General features: G+C 33.0%; 5 protein-coding genes across 5 annotated transcripts; 3 read left to right on the top strand and 2 right to left on the bottom strand.

Annotated features, from left to right (window-relative positions):
* Positions 1-1,267: 1,267 nt before the first annotated feature.
* On the top strand, positions 1,268-2,658 carry HELRODRAFT_178810 (hypothetical protein; the record flags this gene model as incomplete). The annotated part of the gene is made up of 3 exons (XM_009027691.1): positions 1,268-1,297; positions 1,413-1,501; positions 2,376-2,658. 3 exons carry the CDS (start codon positions 1,268-1,270, stop codon positions 2,656-2,658), a joined length of 402 nt encoding a protein of 133 aa, XP_009025939.1.
* Positions 2,659-5,521: 2,863 nt separating this feature from the next.
* Positions 5,522-9,312, bottom strand: HELRODRAFT_178809 (hypothetical protein; the record flags this gene model as incomplete). Its single annotated transcript, XM_009027690.1, has 8 exons — positions 5,522-6,006; positions 6,067-6,196; positions 6,523-6,600; positions 6,743-6,858; positions 7,861-8,007; positions 8,075-8,304; positions 8,475-8,679; positions 9,138-9,312. The coding sequence occupies 8 exons, from the start codon at positions 9,310-9,312 to the stop codon at positions 5,522-5,524; spliced, it is 1,566 nt and encodes a 521-aa protein (XP_009025938.1).
* Positions 9,313-10,313: 1,001 nt separating this feature from the next.
* On the bottom strand, positions 10,314-14,336 carry HELRODRAFT_178808 (hypothetical protein; the record flags this gene model as incomplete). The annotated part of the gene is made up of 5 exons (XM_009027689.1): positions 10,314-11,008; positions 11,949-12,020; positions 13,079-13,310; positions 13,851-14,000; positions 14,139-14,336. 5 exons carry the CDS (start codon positions 14,334-14,336, stop codon positions 10,314-10,316), a joined length of 1,347 nt encoding a protein of 448 aa, XP_009025937.1.
* Positions 14,337-14,935: 599 nt separating this feature from the next.
* HELRODRAFT_178807 (hypothetical protein) lies at positions 14,936-18,687 on the top strand (the record flags this gene model as incomplete). Its single annotated transcript, XM_009027688.1, has 9 exons — positions 14,936-14,992; positions 15,417-15,571; positions 15,916-16,078; positions 16,558-16,680; positions 16,962-17,024; positions 17,175-17,237; positions 17,517-17,584; positions 17,821-17,980; positions 18,598-18,687. The coding sequence occupies 9 exons, from the start codon at positions 14,936-14,938 to the stop codon at positions 18,685-18,687; spliced, it is 942 nt and encodes a 313-aa protein (XP_009025936.1).
* A 2,594-nt stretch (positions 18,688-21,281) lies between these two features.
* On the top strand, positions 21,282-21,895 carry HELRODRAFT_86171 (hypothetical protein; the record flags this gene model as incomplete). The annotated part of the gene is made up of 2 exons (XM_009027652.1): positions 21,282-21,322; positions 21,748-21,895. The coding sequence occupies 2 exons, from the start codon at positions 21,282-21,284 to the stop codon at positions 21,893-21,895; spliced, it is 189 nt and encodes a 62-aa protein (XP_009025900.1).
* Positions 21,896-22,178: the final 283 nt, after the last annotated feature.

Genomic DNA, 22,178 nt, shown 5'->3' with positions numbered 1-22,178 from the left:
TACATACATACACACATACATACATACACACATACATACATACACACATACCTACATACATACACGCATGCATACATACAACCTTATGCACAGTGCACAAACACAAGCAAAGGGCATTTATTATAGTGATGTGAATATGAAATTTTACTTTCAGCATTGCTAAATGCGACGTTGGTGTTTAATTTAAATATTTTGTTAAACTAAGTTATCTAACTATTCGTTTATATTTTAATTCACTGTTTATGTTTTAAACTAAAAGCAAGCTTATAACAGTTAATAATTTTTATATAATTATTGTTTAAAAATTAAAAATATTACACAATATTTAGTTTTAATTGAATTATCTATAAATCCGTGTTTATATACAAGTGGCTATACTGGTGAATAACGGATTAGTAATAATAATAATAATAATAATAATAATAATAATAATAATAATAATAATAATAATGCGCACTGCATACAGAGTATTTTTTGTTTTATTTTTGTTGAATTTTGAATCATCGATAATATTGCTATGACAATTTGCATTCGTATTCGTATTCTTATTATTATTGTTATTATTATTATTAATAGTGGTGGTGGGAGTATTAGTAGTAGTAGTAGTAGTTTTAGTACTAGTAGTAGTAGCAGCAAGCAGCAGCAGTAGTAGTAGTAGTAGTAGTAGGTAAGAGTGGTGGTAGTAGTAAGAGTACAAGTAGTTTTAATAGTTGTAGTAGTAGTAGTAGTAGCAGTAGTAGTAGTAGTAGTTGTCGTATTAGTAGTAGTAGTAGAGTAGTAGTAGCAGTAGTAGTAGTAGTAGTAATAATAATAATAGCGAAAGTAGCTGTAGTAATAGTTTAAATTTGTTTGTTTTATGTACAAATTAGTTAACAATGACCATATTATTATAAGAATTTCGGTATAGATTTTCAGTTGTTTTGATTTTGCCGTCTTTAATGATGTAATTATCACCATCATTATCGCATAATCATAATCATCATGTTCATCATTATCTTCATCATCATTATCATCTTTTTTTTTTCTTCATCGTCATCATCACCATCACCATCGTCAACATCACTTCTAGGCCATGAGATGAATGTTACAAACTGTAATAGGACGAGAAACACCTGGCGTTATTAGCAACAGCAACAACAATAATAACAATAATTTAATGAATAATTATAATAAATAACAAAAATAATAATTAATAGTAATAATAATAATAATAATATTTTAGCGAAATAAAGATAAAACACAAAACCCCCAAAAAAAACGCTTTAAAATGGGAGCTTCGTTATTCAAATGTTGTCAGGTTAAAATCGTCATCATCATTATTATCATCATCATCATCATCATCGTTACCAACTTTATCATCGTTATCATCATCACCATCATCATCGTCATCACCATCAACTCTGTCCATCCAGCCATCTACATTCGAGGAGGTCGAGCTCAACAAACCGGAACCGGAAGAAGATCCTCAGTCACGTGACCTCATTATTTTGAAGAACATGATGTCCGTGTGTCCATCCATCAATTTATGTTTCATTGTCAGTTTTTCGGATGGGGTTGTCAGTGCCGTGATACCAGAAGAACAGGAGATTGAACAGACGAGTAAGCTGGTTGGTTGGTTTGTTGGTTGGTTGGTTGGTTGGCTGGTTGGTTGGTCGGTTGGTCGGTTGGTTAGATGGCTGGTTGGTTGGTTGGTTGGTCGGTTGGTTGGTTAGCTGGTTGGTTGGTTGGTTGATTGGATTGGTTGGTTGGTTGGTCGGTTGGTTGGTTGGTTGGTTGGTTGGTCGGTCGGTCGGTTAGTTGGTTGGTCGGTTGGATGGTTGGATGGTTGTTTGGTTGATGAAATCATTATCAGTGTCATTTTCCTAATCATTTTCTCAATTTTCATCCTCGTCGTCATCATCACCACCCTCCTCATCGTCATCATCACCACCCTCCTCATCGTCATCATCACCACCCTCCTCATCGTCATCATCACCACCCTCCTCATCGTCATCATCACCACCCTCCTCATCGTCATCATCACCACCCTCGTCACCATCATTTTTACAGCCATCAAAGACTTGATAAACTTCTTCAAAGGAAAGAGGAGCGGCCTGGAGGAAAAATTCATAAACTTTGGATCGGATACTCCTAAGTTGGTTGTTTGATTGATGGCTGGTCAGTTGACTGGCTGGTTGATTGGTCAGTTGTTTGATTGGTTGATTTGTTGACTTTACATAATCACTCATTCACACACACACAAAACACACACACATAAAACACACACACACGCACGCATACAAGTTACAAACATTTGCGAGCACACACACAAACACACACGCAAACACGCATCAAATCATGCACACACACACACACACACACACACACACACAAAGATCCAAAGACACACACACACACACAACCATCAACAAAAACGCAACCCACATTCACGCATCTTTGTACACGGACACAATTCCTAGCTACGTACCTGGAAAAATGATAGACAACGTTTTGTACTGTGTTGGAACTGGGAAGGAGGCAGAGGAAGAGGAACCAGACGGATGTGTGATCCTGAAGACGAAATCCCGTCTCCTCATCGCCTGCTACCGCGGGGATAGTGAAGTCCCAATCAGGACTGCTGAGAGCTCTGCTCATCAAATGATTGATAGGAATTTGTAATATGTTGGCTGGCTGATTGGTTTAGTTGTTTGGTTGGTCAGTTGATTCTTAGTTGGTTGGTTTGTTTGATTGTTTGGTTGGTCAGTTGATTCTTAATTGGTTGATTGGTTTGGTTGTTTGGTTGGTCAGTTGATTCTTAATTGGTTGATTGGTTTGGTTGTTTGGTTGGTCAGTTGATTCTTAATTGGTTGATTGGTTTGGTTGTTTGGTTGGTCAGTTGATTCTTAATTGGTTGATTGATTTGGTTGTTTGGTTGGTCAGTTGATTCTTAGTTGGTTGATTGGTTTGGTTGTTTGGCTGGTCAGTTGATTCTTAATTGGTTGATTGGTTTGGTTGTTTGGTTGGTTAATTGATTGGTTGGTTGATTAATTGATTGGTTGGTTGAATGATTGAAAGCTTTAACAGTTCAATTGTTGTAACTTTTCAATTCATCTTTCGAGATCCGACTGTAGTTTTCGTTACATTTTTTGTTAATGTGTTATCAGTTAATTAGCTTAATAATTAACTGATGGCTTAATCTACAGATTAATTAATTAATTAATTTATTTATTTATTAATTAATAACAGTTCTCATATTTTTACAGTATTAATGAAAGTTTTTTAATAATATAAAATTTTTATACTTGCGGGTCTATTTGTTTTGAAGTAATAATTATATCATCATCATCAGCACCAGCAGCATCATCCTATTCTTCATCACCATCGTCTTCTTCTACAGCATTATTCTCCTCCTCATCATCGTCATCATCTTCTTCTTCATCATCCTCATCATCATCATCATCGTCATCATCATTTTCTTCATTTATTATCCTCCTCCTCATCATCATTTTCTTCATTATCCTCATCATCATTATCTTCATCATCATCATCATTATCTTCATCATCATCATCATTATCTTCATCATCATCATCATTATCTTCATCATCATCATCATTATCTTCATCATCATCATCATTATCTTCATCATCATCATCATCATTATCTTCATCATCATCATCATCATTATCTTCATCATCATCATCATCATTATCTTCATCAACATTATTTTTTACTCATACAGATATTACAGGTTTCATTTTAGTAACGCAGATGCTGACATTATAAATAATTCTAACTTAATTTCATTCCATTTTTTCTTATTTCTTTTATTTCATTTTTTAACTTTTCGTTTTTTTTAATTGAATATTTTAAAAATTCATTTTCTTAATGAGTAAATATGTAATTATTATAAAAAAAAAACACAATTTCGGAAATCAGTAGTTTGTTATTTTTATCAAAAGCAAATAAATTTAGTTGAAGTTATTTATATTTTGATCAGCACATCAGCGTTTTAGATGTGAAATTATGGTGATATGCCAAAAAATGGTCGCCTATCAAATTTCAGCCTATTTTGGCCTCACAGCAATGAAGAATTGAAAGGCCTCCTTCCGTCAAATTCGTCTAGAATTCACCACTGACAGTAAATATTTTCACAAAAAATTGTACGTGCCTGTGTGTGAGTGAGTGTGTAATTGTGTGATTAAGTAGAAAAAATAGACTAGAAAAAATTATTGATAAATTTTTTATCAATAAGGTATGTTGCTATTTAAAATTGAACATAATTCTCTACCCTTCTTTTTATAAATTATTCCATTGAAAAACTATGCGAATTGATTCCTTATTGTAAATTTATTCAAATAAAACATTGAGTTTGAAATCTGAATGTATATTTTTTTTGTATATTTAATTCAATAAATAATATTACATCGGATTTTATTTACCGATTGGTTTTCATAAGAGAACAACACACCATCGTCTACAAGAATTTTTCTCTCTATGAAGTGGGCTTAATCAAATGCGAACGGTTTCCATGAGTGCTTGGTTTTACAGCTGCTTCAAAATTTTGAGCTTTAACCGAAGCGAAAATTGTAAATTAAATAAAAGTTGGTTGCTCTTTCACTTGCATCATGTTTCAATTATTCCGTCTTTCGTGATTTATCAAGTTAAAATGATGGTTAATTAGGTCAAAATTGAGTTAAAAAGTGTTGGCTTTTCCTCTTGATGATGATCAAAAATCTTTTACTTCAACGAACCTTATATCATACATTTTTCCGAATACATTTTTTTTTTCGTTAAAATGAAAATTACTGAAATTGGATTCAGGTGACAAAATTTGTCATGCGTTTGCATTATTTTGCTTTAGAATAGGTTGAGGGAAACGCTGCCCTCTATAACCCATTAATTTCTGGAGAGCCCTCAGAAAAAAATATACCCACCCACCTATGATTAAGGTTAGAATATAAGTCTTCATTTTGAAATTGGCCGTAAAAAGTCACTTCAAGATGGATGCAATTCAAAATTTTCATTAATTTATTTTTTGTTTTATTCCATCTTGATATAAAGCATTAAATGTACCAATATTATTAGATCAGATGTGGGAATATTTAATTTTGACTTTTTAACATCTTAAAATTGGTTGTTTAATTATTCTCAGCTGGCCTGACACGGTTCGATCTGATCTGAATTTAAATTAAAGAAACATCACAATGATGATGCTGGCTGATATAGATTTCAGTAATTTTATTAATGTTCTAGCGCTTTTTAGTTAAATTTTAAAGACAAACCACAAACGTGTTGTAATAACTTAACTATAAAGTTACTTCTTGTATTATGATACTTGTTTAAGTATTAAGTACACAGATTTCCGTACAATGTAGGCTTCTCTTCGATTCATGGGCATTTACAAGATAATACATCGGTTACTTGGACAATCATATAAAAATAACATGTAAATTAGTTATAAAAGTTTAGGTTTGATTTAGTTTGTTAGTTAAATCATTATTATGCGATTAGCAAAAAAACCTATGTCATCAGTTGATATTATCATAAACAAATATTGTTCCACGATAAATAATTTTTATATATTCCGTATTTTGTTAAATTTTTCTTCTTGGCATAAACCAGACAGCAAAAATCCCAGAAGAGCTCAAAAATTTCGACGATCGTCAAGAAAGTTGAACCAAGAAGGAGTCCCAAAGCTCCGCCCAGGTCACTCAACAGCACCATCTCTGAATAGGCCTTGATGGCAGAAACTTTCGTGTACTGCATACTAGACAGGTAAACGCGGAGAAAAAGAAAATCTCTCGCCCTTGACTCTGGTAATAATTGGCCAAATTGTTTTTTAAAAAAATTTGGATCGGTGAAAGTGAATTTCGACCCGGTGACAGATGTTTGGTAAATTATTTCTCTGCACATCTGTGGACAGTGGCAGTCGTTTTTAACTAGCCTCTGAAAATATCGAGCTGCAAAAATTTTCAGATTGCAAGAAATTTCCTCGTTGAAACTACATTTCGACTCATTGCCAATCTCTAAAATTAAAAATGCCGTTAAGGTTGAATGTACAGTTAAAAATTACGATGATATGCAACCTTCCATGTAGATATATCTGCAGCCGCAGAATTTGATAAAGTACTCCGTGGTGCATCTCATTTGGCATTTGACGCAGTTGTAGCCAGGCTGGTCGTTACAAATTCCGTGTGGTGGTTTCAATCTGCTTATCTTCAAAGAAGTATATGCGTATTGTAAAAGCTTTATAAACAAGTTAAGAATAAATGGATTTTAAAATGCAGGCTAAAATGTAAAATACGTAAAATAAAGAACAGATTAATTTATGTTTCCTTTTGCTAGTTGGTAATCATTTTAAAAAACACCTCAAACTGTCTGACGTCCGCAGACCAAAATCCAGAATCCGGTTCAGTTTCAGACGTAGCCAAATTTATTAGAAGCCCAATAAATAATTTTTCAATCTCATATAACTATCTAATAACAATTTATTTATAAAATAAATCTAAATTACACGCGCGATAATTTCAACTCCTACAAACATTTGTTACTGACACGACTACGTTGACTTCATTATCAAGGTTGACTTTGAAACCAAGTTCCATCATTCGCGGTGGTTCCTGAGGTTCATGAACAAGGACCTATACCAAAATGATTTACAAAAAAATTAACTTCCTCAAATTACATCCAGACTTTTATAACGGTTACAAAACATTATTTGCCGCTGCAGATTACAGAGCATAGATTGAATAAAATGATTACACTGAATCCATAAGCTAAATCCCTGTACAACAGATAATCAGATCGGTTAGCGTACAAAACCAGTACCAGACCCGCTGTTGCACCAGGTCCGTTCAAAGAATTTGTTTTTGTTTTTCCTGTTAATGAATTTTATAGATGTTTCGTGAACTTATTTTATTAATCAGTGCAGCGAAATTTTGAACCATTTCTATGCTCCATTAGTTTGCTCATATAATAAATATTATTCAAACTCAGTGCTATCAGTGAGTGACTTTTTTACCTTGTTCATCATTCCTTTTTTTGCTAAAAACCTATAGAGGGGAAAAAGTATTTTAAGCCGCCGCTCTAGCAAATAGTTTTAGGTTAACGGTTTTAAATGCAAACGAGGCAGAAATGGATGGAACGTTAGTGTTGTTGTGAATAAAGAAGTGAATTTAAATTTCAACAAAGTTTACTTGCATATAATCGAACAAACAAAAAATGAATGCAATTAATTTTCATACTTGGGTTCACGGTAATACATTGTCCAACATTTGTGAACGTTGTGTTGAGAGTTTCATTGCTGCACGGTAGGGTATTCCAAAGGCACTGATTATGTTGATAAGTTATCTCAGACTTAATCCACTAATACATTTTAAAACCAAATCGATTTTTAATAGATATTTGATTTTTAAAAAAGGACGAAATATTAATGACAAATTTTGATATTTTTCCAAATGGCGGTCAGAATGAACCAGGGGACGATTTATACTTTATATGATAAGTTTTTTAAATAATCAGATATTTTTTGCTGTCTTAAACATTAATAAAAAAATTTTTTATTATAGAATTACTATTCTTCAGAAAACAGCAAAATATTTTAGAAGCTTGCGCTGGGAAATGTATACGTATATAACATAATTGAACATATGAAGCATAAACATAAATACTTCTAGGATCAGCCTAAATAGTCTAAAAAAATACACTTGTGATTTTTTAAATATTAGTCGCATGTTCGTTGAGCTTAGAAAAATAAATATGACCTGATTATAAAGAAGAGTCGGACATCCGGTCGGAGACAAAGCTTAGCTCAAGTAGAGCCTTGGGCTAAACACAGCTGGTTGACAAGAATGATAACACAAATAAAATTAAAAACTAACTAACAAACACCAGCTCTTCAAGTCCTGGAGATAAAAATTTTCTTAGCTGAATATGTTCCGAGTTGTTGACAAATTCCTGTTCAGGATATTTGCCTGAAATATCAATTTCGCCGACAGATCTTATTTTTTCGAAATACTTCACCAGACCTTAGAATCAATTAGTAACACAATATAATAATTTTTCAGAACGCATTGAAATGTTGACTCTATTTACCTAGACGTTCAGCTGAAGATTTCTTAACTTTATTGTGGTTGCAAATTGTAACTTGGGGAAGTGTCATGTCAGAACGCACGATGTCAAATTCTGTCGATGTAGGGTATGTCAGGTAGTACATCAGACGGTCTTTTATTTGGTAGAATGCCAGGGAAAGAGCAAGCAACACGAAAATGAACCACATGAGACGATTTAGAACGGACCGCTTGCTGTCCGTGCAATGTTTCACACTTTAGTAAAAAGTAAAATTGAAATGAAAATATTTTTATGTTCAAATTTGTTTTATGGTGCTTAACAACACAAAAACAAATTAAATCAACCCAATAACGAAAATGAAATAAATTTTTCTGGAAAAAACTGAATTAACTAGAAACGTATCAACGAATGTTTGAGCACCTACCCAATCATAGATAATTCCTCAATGGATTTCATCAAGTTTTTTTCGGTCAAAAGTAAATCTTCACGGCCATCTCCATTGACATGACGTTCTTGTTTCCAGAGCCTGCTTATTTTGAATTTCTTACACAAAATGAACTGGCTTTTGCCAAACTTAACTGAGACAAACTGATGTTCATTGCATTTGGTGGGGGATGGTAGTGAAGTTTCTAAGTGGAATTTGTTGAAGGTAAATTATGTGCGCTATCTATGAATATTTAATCCACCATCAAAATTTTCATTCGTTCGTTATAATTTTATATTGTAATATTATCACGGTTTTATTTTAACATTATGAGTAACAGTTTGGTAGGGCTTAAAATCTGCTGCCAACATTAACATAGATTAAGTGAATTCACGAAAAGCGCCGAGCCAATCCTGCGATGCAATACAAACCAAAAATTAGATCCTAATTTGGGAGTAATTCTTAAAAGCCAAAATAGCAATTTGGTTCTAACAATCAGGCCAATTCTTGTTACTTCCTTATAATTTATTTTTTTACAACCAAAATGAAGATGCTAATCTGACAAAAGATTCCTCATAATTTATATTTTTACGACCAAAATGATGATGCTAATCTGACAAAAGGTCACTTATAATTTATATGTTTACGGCCAAAATATCTCACCTTTATCATCCCCAGTTGCACTTTCATCTGCAAAGTAAATATCGGTTACAGATTGGCAGGCTTCTGATTCTTTCAGAACTTTTTGAATGTCGTACGAACGGCGAGTTGGAAACAATGAGTCGCAACGTCCTCGTTTGTAGGAAATTGTATTAACTTGATTTAACAGTTTTTCCATCGTTAAGAATGGAATGAATTTTGTAAGCTACTGAGGCTTGGATAACAAATACCAAATAACCTAAATTTTTATATAACATAAATTTTATAGTAAGAGCTTTTAATAGAATATTGACCAGAATATTGTCGTTTTCAATTAGGAGGCTTTTAAAATCGCATCCTGCTTAATGAGTTTGATATTAGCATTTATCATGGTTTTAAAGAGGTCGATAGCATGTTGACGAACTTACATGCAGTGTTTTACTTAATGCCCACACAACTATCTATGTAAATAAAAACAATTAGATAGTATATCTATCTTCATTATATCTATGAGGTTTGTTTGTTAAATTATAGATGTTACCTAGATTTTATTTTGCAAAAGGTAGAGAGAATGAAATTTGAAAGAGTTTTAACTCGCAAGCGAATATTTTATTTTCAAGTTTATTTAAAATTTTAAAGGTTAGATAATTTTCAACATTGAAAAGAAGCAAACATTATTTAGTGAAGGTGCACTATAAAAAAAGATTAACACCTTGCTCCTCAGTTCCCTGCTATCAGATGTGCGGTTTACTAATTGGCTTCGTAAAATCCTACACGACTTGCAGTTCTCAACCATGTTGCAAATTTTAATTTATGCAAATTTATGTTGCGAATTTTAATGAGGTCGATGATTAATAGGGAATACTTATAAGAACAACTTTACAACTCTACTTTGGATCGTTCAATCAGATGCCTAATTTCCTAAATTCAATTGAACTAAATCGAGGCTGAATGTTTTTTCCTTATTTTGCGTTTCTAAAAACGTCAGTGAATTCAGGATTTATGAAAATGTATTTCTAATAAAAATATTTCAAATAAACAAATCTTTTACATCCAAAATAATAATGAAGTTAGACCTGCTCTCACATCTCCTTATCTAAACTATATCTCCAAAACTAAACTATTGAAAAACACGTTTGTTAAATTCTTTAGGTTTTCAAATTAGTTAGTTACATGTGGTTGTTGAATATTTAAATTTGATTACACAGATGATGAAGGCTGTTCTCGAAACGAATGTTTCTCTCTGGTGTCGTAAAATATATCATCGTTAGCTTTAATTTTGATGTGATCATATTTACTTTTATTATGAATTTTATTATTATTTTTATGTTTTTTCTTATTGTTGTTGTTCACGTTGTTAATATTTATATTATGCTTATTATTATTATTATCAGTGTAATAATTACTTATTTCTTGATCATTATTATTATTATTATTATTATTGTTATTATTATTATTATTATTGTTGTTGTTGTTGTTTTTGTTATTATTCTTATTAATTTTTTTTAAATGATTTTTATTGTTGTTGTACTCAGCATCATCATCCCAGTCAAAATTGTATTCCATATTTTCGTGATTAGTATTATTATTATTACCATTATTAATCCTTTTAATACCGCGGTCGTCATCAGTTTGGAGACTCTTAACATTGTGGTCATCATCAACTGGAAAACCTTTAATATTGCGGTCATCATCAGCCTGGAAACTGTCCAATTCATCGATGCTATTGCTTAGGAACGGCTGATGGTGATTAGAAGTGTTACGTGAAATACCTTTGTCCATGAGGACTTGATTGTGGAATGAAGTTGGATTCACCAATATCGCTTCGTTGCCAAAATATTGACCATTACTCTGTAGCGGTCTTGGGTTTAGATCTTTTCGGAAGATGAGGTAGGCTGTTGTGGATTTCAATTTGTCATTTAATTAATATTTCATTATCATTTAACTATTATTCAATAATTATTCTAATATTGTTTAGTTATTTTTTAAATAGCGACTCTGTTTGCTGTCGAATTTCATTATTTCGACAATATCGATGAATATCTGTGTGTGTTGAATGATCAATCAGTCAGTCAGTCAATCAGTCAGTCAGTCAATCAGTCAGTCAATCAATCAATCAATCAATCAATCAATCAATCAACCGATCAATTATTCAATCAACCGATCAATTATTCAATCATTCAATCACTGAACATGAGATTTAAACAAAAATGTGAATCAAAAATTTCACCAACCTGCCAGAATTAGGACTAAGATAATTGCAATAACTATTGCTGCGACAATGACCCAAAACTGAAAGGAATTAATTTAAATTTGAAAAAAAAACATGAAAAAAATTGGATAATGCCGACAAAGATTATAAAACGTGATAACAAATTAACCAAAATGAAAAAATGTTCAACAGTGTTACTTGGTAGATTATTAACATTCGTATCGAATTAACTATGAATGACCCAGTATCAGAAGACCTAATACAGAATATTCACTAGGGAATACTCAATATAAAATACCCAACACAAATTCCCGAAAAAAATACTTAATACTAAACAAATTAGACGAGTGGCGGATTTATAGGGGGCTGGCCTCCGTGCCCCCGTCAAAATTTTGTCTTCCCCATCGAAGTTGTCTAGAACGGCCACTTCCCTAGACCAAATTCTAAATATAAAAATACCCAGGAAAAAACACCCAAGACTATCTTATACAGAATACACATTACAAAACAACACCCAAGACTCATACAGAATACACATTACAAAACAACGCCCAAGACTCATACAGAATACATAATAAGCAATACGAAATGATACCCGGTACACAAATACCCAACCTTAATACCCTGCCACCAGTACTTTTGTTGTATGTTGTGGGTCGTCGTGTGATAGTGGGCAGCTCCCTTCAGAAGATCATCTGTGTTGAAAAAGTTTTTTAAATAAATTTGTATTGGCTGGCCGTTTAGTTAGAGGGATATATATATATATATATATATATATATATATATATATATATATATATATATATATATATTGGTAATAGACCATAATTTTTACAATATTCTGCTATAAATTCTACCGAATGTTTGGCGTTAATATGTTTGTAGTTCGTTTTTTCGATTTTTCTCTTAATATGTTAGTAGTTCGTTTTTTCGATTTTTCTCATATACGCCAAACATTCGGTAGAATTTATAGAATATTGTAATATATATATATATATATATATATATATATATATATATATAATTTTTACAATATACCAGAACAGCAACTACACGCATCTTGCAGAAGCAGTCCTATTTGACATCAATAAACCAAAAATAAATATACAACAAAAAATGACAACCTCACTTCCAACCCGGCGCTTAACCAACAACGAAAACAAAGAAGTAATAAAAACTAGCATTGTAAATAGTGACAAAGAAGAATATGAGGCTATCGATGAAAAAAAGGAAACCAAAGAAGATGACCAGCCAATAAAGAAACCTGACACCTAATTTCCATCTAAGTTCACTTTGACAAAGTCAATCTCCATCTAAATTCATTTTGACAAAGTCAGTATTTCCCTATATAAACAGCAGAAAGCACTGATGATGATTCCTTCGGAATCGAAATATGGCCTTATTTGCAGCATGAATTCGGAAAATAAGTTTATTTTGAATTTTAATAAACTAAACGTTCAACAAAAAACTTTAGTGAGAAAAATTGAAAAAACGAACTACAAACATATTAACGCCAAACATTCGGTAGAATTTATAGAATATTGTGTATATATATATATATATATATATCCATGGTCTAGTTAGATGGATTTCTGCATCATCACTGAATGAACCATTGCGTCATTGGTTAAGTCATTTTTTTCCATAAAAAGTGTTAATAAAGTTAAAGTTTTTTTACACCAGAAGAACAAAATTACTAAAATATTATATTTAGCTAATTATTAACTTTTTCAAGTTATGAAAATATCTTAACCTCTGACCCCATAAGGCCCTTTGAAATCATTACCAACTTTATCAACACCAACGTATCCACCCCCAACACCACCACCACTAGCAGCATAATTTCCACCACCAACAATCACATCAGATTTTACACCATCATCCGCCCCATCGTCTAGGTCATGACCTGCCCTACTATGAAGGTCATCTATCTCTTTCTCCCTCTCTACCACCTGTTCCATGTTGATCTTCATCACGTTCAATATCTGTTTATATGTTTGCGGGTGTGATGGTGATGGTTTAATTTTTATCTTTTAACTTTTTTATGGGGTTATTTTAATTGATTTCGTGAAAAAATTTTCGAATGGATAAAAGTTAATGCCAGGTACATTGGCCGTCACCCCATCGTGTATATCCAGGAGCTAAATGGAAACCCCTTACCCCATCCTATCAACCAATTAATTGTTAAATACAGAAACAAATGTGAACATTCTTTAACATTTCAGACAGAAAAACAAGTGAAACATTTTTAAATCAACTCAGAAAGCCCCATACCGTCAATGTTTTTGACCGCCAAAAAATACCCCAAAAAATTATATTTCCCAGAGGTATTAACAAACTTCAATACAATTTAAATGTAATAGCAAGTTTGTGAACGCATTTTTTTTCAATTTACGCGCGTCGTATAACTTATTCACCTAATTATATGATTACGATTAATTGGTGATGAAAACGTTCAAAATCTTCAAGAATCTGTAAAAAAAATTCATTTGCTTTAAACGTAAAGTAGCTAGTCAATATTTTACGTCGTTGATTTGGTCTTCTGTGACGGAGGAACATTTACTCGAGACTGAACTGCCCTTACTGCCCCTCTTCCAAAACTGCCACTTTGGATTTTTACCTTTGCTTGCGGTTGCGCTGTTCTTTGAAAGCAGCGAACTTTTTTCTGTGTCTCTCTAGGGATGGAGGTTTTTAGCCTTTTAGATTTATTTTTTAAAGTTTAGGTTAATGTTAAAAATAGTTTTTATTGCAAAACGAAATATTTTGTGACAATTATTTCACGATATTCTCATACTCTTACGATTACCTCTTACTCTGGCAAACCAGTTAATTAGGAAAGAATTCAATGAGATGAAAAAATAAAAGTTGTCAAATTTTATTATATAATAATAATCAAACAAATCAGGCAGGAACATTTTTGAATTTAGGAAAAAAGCCCATGTTTTTGGTCCGACAGGGGTTATTTCAAACAGGTCGTTAGGTATTTTGATGTTGTTACATACTTTAGGCATATTATACAAGACAAAGTTTCTCATAAATCAGGAGTGGGCAAACTACGACCTATTTTAAGCGGCCGGCGAGGCCTTGTTTGCCAAAAAAAGTTGTCAGCTAGACATTAGGACCTAAAAAGGAGCCACAAATCTTAAAAAAATTCTCCCCCGGGTCGAAAAAATTTGCTATTTAAGTACATATGCGGCTCTTCAAAGGTAAAAAAGTTCTCAATGCGGCCCCCACAGCAAAAAGTTTGCCCACCCCTGGGATAGATTGATTTTGCATTTGCAGATGAGTTTTATTAGTAAACAATAGAATTTCATACAAAACATAGCGGTTGTTTTAATCCTGTTATTATTAGTAATAATATTTCGCTATTTATAAAACGCTAATTTAAAAAATTTAAGTTTTCCAGAAGAGCAATGCTAAAAATATAGCATAATTTATATACATTACATATAATGCGAACATTTAAATCATAAGAATATAGCGCAAGAAAGTAAAACCACATTAAATGGACAAAAATATTAATTATTTTCATTAAACATAAGATCTCGAACAATGACGTTTACAAATTGGTATAAAAAATAACAGACGTTAAATAACAAAACAAACAAAAATGGATATAGGCGAATATGTGGTTCTAGGCGTTATAAAGGCGAACAAATGTTCCAAGGTTGGCCTACAGTTTTGCATTTATTCAATACAATTTAGAGATTTGTAAAGAGAAAAGGTTTATTTTTAAAAATTTAGATAATTTTAGGAAAGAAATTTGAGAAGTTGTACGCTTTAAAGTGCTGCATGGGAAACGACGGCGGTATAAAATCCTCTAATAATGAATTGGAAACTTTCAAAAGACTGCCGCCTAGTAACTTCGTTATCAATTTTGAAGGCTTCATAAAACTTCCAGTTTAAACATTTAAATTTTCCTAATCAATTCATAAATTTAAAAATGGCCATTTTGGTGTTTTCCATAACTCTTATGCTATATCTTTCGAGCGTTCATACCGAAAGATACAAAATAAGATCATAAAACATTGAGGTCGCCGCGTTTTCATAAATTGAGGTAATTTTTAAATTATCAGTTTTATTATTCGCAGTGTCACGTTATTCACGCAACACCCTACATGAAAAACCAAAGTCTGAAAAATCGCTTAATTCGTGAGAAAAAGTTTGATTTCGAGAAGAGCAGTTTCTGTTCGGCGTGCGCATTGCTGGGTCTTCAGTTTCTGCACCAACATCATGTTGTGCACGGGTAAATTTGTTCAATATTACCAAGTTTAGTATTTTTTATCTTATGCTCGTTCAGTTTTTTTACTATATCTCATCGACGAATATACACCACATTTCGATTTAATCACTCCTCATTCAAATGTAATGAAAGTTTTTGACTTCATTTGTTCTGGGTTTTGTCTTCATTTGTTGGCTGGGCTTCATTTGAGTCAAGTTCTTGTTGCTTATTCTCAATGAAAAAATTAAAGTAGCTTAACTCAGCTTGCGAATAAAATCTCAAAGACAAAAATGAATTTTATATAGTCAACTTTCAGAGATAATTTTCCTGAGATTTTCCTGATTTCTTGTCTCCAAATTTAACCAAAGAGATCTCCATTTAGGAAACATTTACTTGGACGATGCTGGGTATGCCATATTGGCCGATTTTGATCATTCCACAATATGCAAATGCCAAGATGATCTTACCGAAATTGCTGCCATTGATTTCAAAGGCCTGGCTGGCTGTCTGTACGAAATGATTTATGGAGAGGTTTGCTTCGAATTTGAATAATCTAAAAAACGTTTTTGTAGATCTAGCATTAATATAATTTTATATAAATATAATAATGTTATTAAACTGAAATCTAATTCCAGCAAATGTCTTTTCCACATTATTTATGCGTGCCATGTATTTTCTATCTGAATTTTCCGTTGCTCTGTGTTTCTTACAGCTTGATTTTAGTAAATAAAATAAAACAATTTCAAATTATGTTAATGAATTTTCTCAAGTTTATAAATACATTTTAAAAAGTGTTAAAGTTAAAGTATCAATAACACCCTCCTAAAACACAGACGGCTCATATGAATGGGCGCTAAACAAAAACCACGCGTCACACACAGAGGATGTGATAGACGAGGTACCCTCTGTCGCATTCGAACGCGGTCACTGCGTAACAGGACCAGGCGCTTTTGACCATTAGGCCATCACCCCGCTCAAACTTAAAAATAACTAATTTTATTAAACAAAAGCCTAAGGCACTGTTACCTTACCATCTCAAATTGAAACTTGTGATCTACGAAGACTTAAGTGGTGGCCGTTCAAATTCATGCTACAACCAATTTGAAGATGGTGGGATAGACTTGATTAAGAAGGTTCTCAACATACGAAATGATGCAGTATAGTATTTCATATATTCAATTGAATTTTTGGCGGTAATTCGTATGTAGTTCGTCCTTTCAATTTTAATAAATTGTTTCAGAAATATTGGCAGAATTAATTTTTTAGAATACTGTATTACTAGCCTCCTAACATTTTATGTAATTTATATAAATGAAATAATAATATTCAAAAATTTTGATTCATTTTACATTTTAAACTTGGTTTTATTTTAATGTTTAATAAATTCTAATTAACAATTTTGAAAACCCACAAGTTAATGTCAACCTCAGACGTTGAAAATGCTGTTGAAAACTTCAAAAACCACAACTTTTTCAAAGTAAATTTGGATGGTCATTAATTTTAATTATACTTTTGAAAAAATAGATAGTCATCTAAATGGCTGCAACGATAAAACATTAGTTCATTTTACATTATTTTTAATTTATAGTGAATCAAGCTAAAAATAACGATTCAAAAATCTTTGCAGAAAATAGTTTGGAATGATTTAATAGAGAAAAAACACGCCGTACCCAAATGGAAAAATTTGGAAGTAACCAGTTCATTCATTTTCATTTGTTAAACTCATTTGGTTGGATTAAGAACTGGATTCCTAAAACTACAATCATACAATCCCACTATCTTTAGATTGATTGTAATATACTTGAAAAGCGATGCACTTTCTATAGACTTTAACGTCACCTGGATTCATTTTTATACAAAAATCTGTAAAAACTTTTGTTAATGAAATAATTTCTTACATGTTGCAACTGATGTAAAAAGGAATGTTTCCTGGTACCTATACATCCTAGATCCCATTATATATTTCTAGATCCGCTACTGCTCCCATTATGGAGTTGCTATCAATATTACAATTGAATATCATTTTTTATACGTAGGGTATGTATGTATAGTAGGTATAGGTACCTCATTTTTACTATAAGGTACCTACTTAACATTATTCTGTCTCTTTTCTTTATTTTATTATATTTTTATTTGCTAATTTTTGAGTGGCACTGATCTGAGCAGAGGATTGGCAGATGGTATTCAACACTAACTAATGTGCACTGACACACATTGGAGCGAACAACGAGGCAAACGTATTTAAACTTGGAGACACGCCACTAAAAATGTAGAGGAGGAAAAGTGCAAACAGTAAGTACCAATATTAACAAATATGCAGTCATACACATGGGAGCGAACAACAAGGCAAACGTATACAAACTTGGAAACACACCATTAAAAAATGTAGAGGAGGAAAAGGATCTAGGGGTGATGATTCATCGGAACGGTAAGGTAGCACGGCAATGCAACGAGGCAACTAAAAGTACAAAGAGGACTTTGGGTATGATAAAAAGAAGAGTAAAAAGCAGATATATGATCGTCATGTTGGACCTATATAAAGCATTTGTTCGACCTAAGTTGGAGTACTGTGTTTAGCTTTGGAATCCAGATTTACAAAAGGACAACATATGTTCGAGAATATTGAAAGGAGGGCAACGAGAATGATAAAGGAGTGTCGCGGTATGCCATATTAAGACAGATTAAAAGTTTGTGGTTTGACATCATTAAAAAAAAGAACAAAATGAGATTTGAATCAGGATGCTAAATCATCACTATGAAGGAGAATTTGGAATCAGCGACATTTTTTCAACTGCAGAGTTGTCAACGAGTGAAACAAACTGGGTGATGAAATAATATGCGTAGAAACAACTAATAACTTTAAAGCAAACTTGGCAAAAGTAGGATATTTAAAAAAAAGTCTTCTTGGATCACTATAAAAAAATCTTAGTTATGTTATGATATCTTACGTTACGTTACGTTATCTGTCAGTGAATGATTTTTAGAAAATTGAATAAATAAATATAAAATTAAATAAATAAAAATTAAATAAATTTTCGATTATTTAAAAGATTTTGTACAAGGAATCCGCGGAAAAGGTCTGGTTGGACCTGCAATTGACTAAAACAGGTAGAAAAAGTAGTACAGATTGCCAACATTGAATATTTGCCAAGGGATTTTACTTCTATTTAGTTGACGAACTAAAATGATATTAACTGTGAACCTTATCGACTTATAATTTCGCAGTTATAATAGAATGTTCTGTCTCAGAAAACTTATTTCAGTTATTATAGAAAAACTATTTCACTGAAATATTAGATAAAATCTTAATAAAATACATGGTACGGTAGAGCTCAATCTATTTCCAAGTGTGTTCTTCCATTATAAAGTTTAGTTGAATTCTTGGGTTTACATACCTTTATATATATATTGTCATAAATTCGCTGGGGTTGTTTACAACCGACAGAGTTCGTATACCCGATAGAGAATCAATTCGAATGATAAATTGTCCAATACGAATTTATTAAAGAAGCCGAGCGGAAATACCAACAAGTAATTACAAAATGAGTTATTTCATAATCGCACACTTGTAAACGGATGAACCCAACTTGTAAAAACCCCGCGCTTGCAAAACTTCAACCGTAAAACTTCGTAACTTTCTGTAAAACGTGTCTTCGCTTCGTATGTCGTCCTATTTATACAGCTTTTTTTTATCTTATAAACAATTATTTATATTCACATTTTAATATATTTCATAGAAACCAGAATATAATATATATATATATATATATATATGATAGGAACCAATGAAATCAATAAGTGTTCTCTTGCACTGGCTACCTATAAAATATAGAATAATTTTTAAAATTTGCACGTTCATGTATAAGTCTCAATCTTAATTATTTCCTAAGTATTAATCAGATATATTAATTGAACCTAAACGCCCCGGTTTACGATCGTCTTCTTCTTCTCGCTTCTTCTTAATTCGTGTTAAACACTCTTTTGCTAGCTAACGCCTTTGCTTTTTCTGATTCTTTTCTCTGGAACTCTCTACCTATTTCTCTGACTACTTCTCCATCACTTGCGAAGTTCAGAGCGGATCTTAAGACCCATCTGTTTTCAAAATTCATTGAGGAGCGCTGTTGAACATCGCGGAAATAGCGCTTTATAAGCTAATTGATTGATTGAATTGATTGATTGATTTATGGTCCAATCATACTAACTATGCTACGCTGTCATACATTCTATGCTTCGATGGCCGATAAAAGGTTTTCAATGGCTTTTAGCAGTTACCTTGTTTTCTTTTGAAGCAATTGAACGATTCGCCGCTTTAAAACTTGCTCAATTTGAAAAATAATTCATCGATAATAAATTATCTTTTTAATTTTTACATTAAAATTTTAATTTTTTGTTCCGAATAGTTTTTTATTTCTTCACACTGTTGTCTCTGTTGCAAAATGTCCCAACAAGATTCTCCAAGCAACACCAACTCTGGTGGTACGTCGAAAAAGCCTCTACTATCTCTTCCGCCGCAGCCTCAACCGCGAACCAACTATCCCGGATTGCAGCGATATTCTACGGTGTACCCAGGACAGATGGCGTTCAGGGCTCCTTCCATGGTCATGCCCCAACTTCAGCAGCAACAGACCAAAAATTTAGGGGATCAATCTTCTCACATCCAGCAGACATCTACGACGGCCTACCCCATCATGACCATGCCAGGCCGTGCACCTGGGATGGGATTGGTTGATAAATCTTCGTCACCATCTTTACAAAAGACTCCACTGTTACCGCGACCACCATCATCACTTCCGCCTCCTCCGTCGTCACTGCCCCCACCTCCAACATCATTACCACCACCTCCAACATCATTACCGCCACCTCCAACATCATTACCACCACCACCAACAGCATTACCAGCACCACCAACATCATCATTATCATCATCACCAACAATGAAAATGCCGGTGGCAAAATCGTCAAAGCCGTTTTTACTTCCGTCGAAAATGTCACCCCAGACAGAACAGGATGCGGATGGAAAGTCGAACGGACTGCTGAAGCGGCCAAACAAGTCGATGATGATTAAAATGAATCTGTCAACTACAGTTCGTTTATTATTATATCTTTGTGTGTTTTTATAAATTTGTAATCTATATATATTTATTTTGGTTCTTTTTGTCATTAATGATAATTTGGTTCAGATATTTTCTAACTCTTCTCAATTATTTTTTAATGTATAAGCAATTTTGTTCATTCTTTGTTTCGTTACACTCCTCTCTTTTCCATGTTTTTCTCCGTATTTACTTCCCTCTTTCCCTTTCTCCATCTCTCTTCCTCTCTCCTCCCTCTCTCCTCCCTCTCTCAGTCTCTTAGCCTTTCCTAATTTTTAACAATTCTAATTTAACAACACTAAACAGGCGAGCAAATTAACAGCAACTAAACGACCAGCTGAGAAGAAAACAGTGGCGGAAGTTTTTAATGGGGATGATGAGGTTAGATGGCTGGTTGGTAGGTTGGTTGGTTGAATAAATGATTGGTTGGTTGGCTGGATGAATGGTTGGTTGGTTGGATAAATGGTTGGTTGGTTGGCTAGCTGGTTGATTGGTTGGCTTGTTTGTTGGTTTGTTAGCTGGTTGGTTGGTCGGCTATTCATAATTGTCTTATAATTATTAATAGTTATGTCTAATTTTAACTTTTTTAATTATAATTATAATTTAATTATAATTATTTATTTCAGTCAGATGAGGAAGAAGATATGCCCCCAGAGGCCAAGATGAGAATGAGAAATATTGGAAAGTATGTCGTTGTTGTTGATGCTTTAGTTGTATTGTGTTGTGTGTTGATGTATTTGTCCTTGTGTGTTGTGTTGATGTATTGATGTTGGTTTTGGTGTTGTTTTTGTATTGATATAATGCTGATTTTGTTACTGTCATTGTTGCTGTTGTTGTTGTTGATCTGTAGTTGTAGTTGATGTGACAATGTTGTGGTTGTGGAAATACATTCCTAGTATATTTTCAGTTGTCTTGTCTCTTGCCACTGTTCATAATGTGGTTTTCTTTCATCATCGTTTAGTGATGTGCTTGTTTGAAGTTGTTGTTGCGGATGTTACAGATACTGTCGAGATGACGTTGTTGTTATGCTTTTTTAGCGTTGTTGATATCATCATTTTCATTTTAAATTTTCATGTCGATGTCATTTTATTCCAAAAACCTCCATGCCAGGGACACACCAACACCGTCTGGCCCAAACTCGTTCAACAAGACCAAGCTCGGCTTTTGCAATACCGCCAGGATTTTTGAGAAGCAGCTGGAGAGCGCTTTTGATGATAAGGGCAACGCCGGAAGTGGCGGGAAAAAGAAATTTAAATAACGATTGATGACGTCACGCTGACGACGGCTGTGGTTTTGGCGTGTTTGTAATGGCGTTTTGTTGGCTGTAATGATGAGGATGGTCGGTGGAGCAGTTTGAGAGGGCTCTAGAAGATGATGATGACGACGATGATGAAGATGACTGTGTGGTGGTTATTATGATGAGATGTTGATGATGACGTCATAAATGATGATGGTGATGGTGACAAATAAGGAATGAATGAGACGGTGATACTATTTGACTGATATTGTATCATATGTAAGCATATATTTTATGTGTTTAT

Source organism: Helobdella robusta (genome assembly GCF_000326865.2).
Source record: "Helobdella robusta unplaced genomic scaffold HELROscaffold_50, whole genome shotgun sequence".
Classification (NCBI taxonomy): domain Eukaryota; kingdom Metazoa; phylum Annelida; class Clitellata; order Rhynchobdellida; family Glossiphoniidae; genus Helobdella; species Helobdella robusta.
Note: the sequence above shows the minus strand (reverse complement) of the source record. Positions and strands in the feature narration are given on the sequence as shown.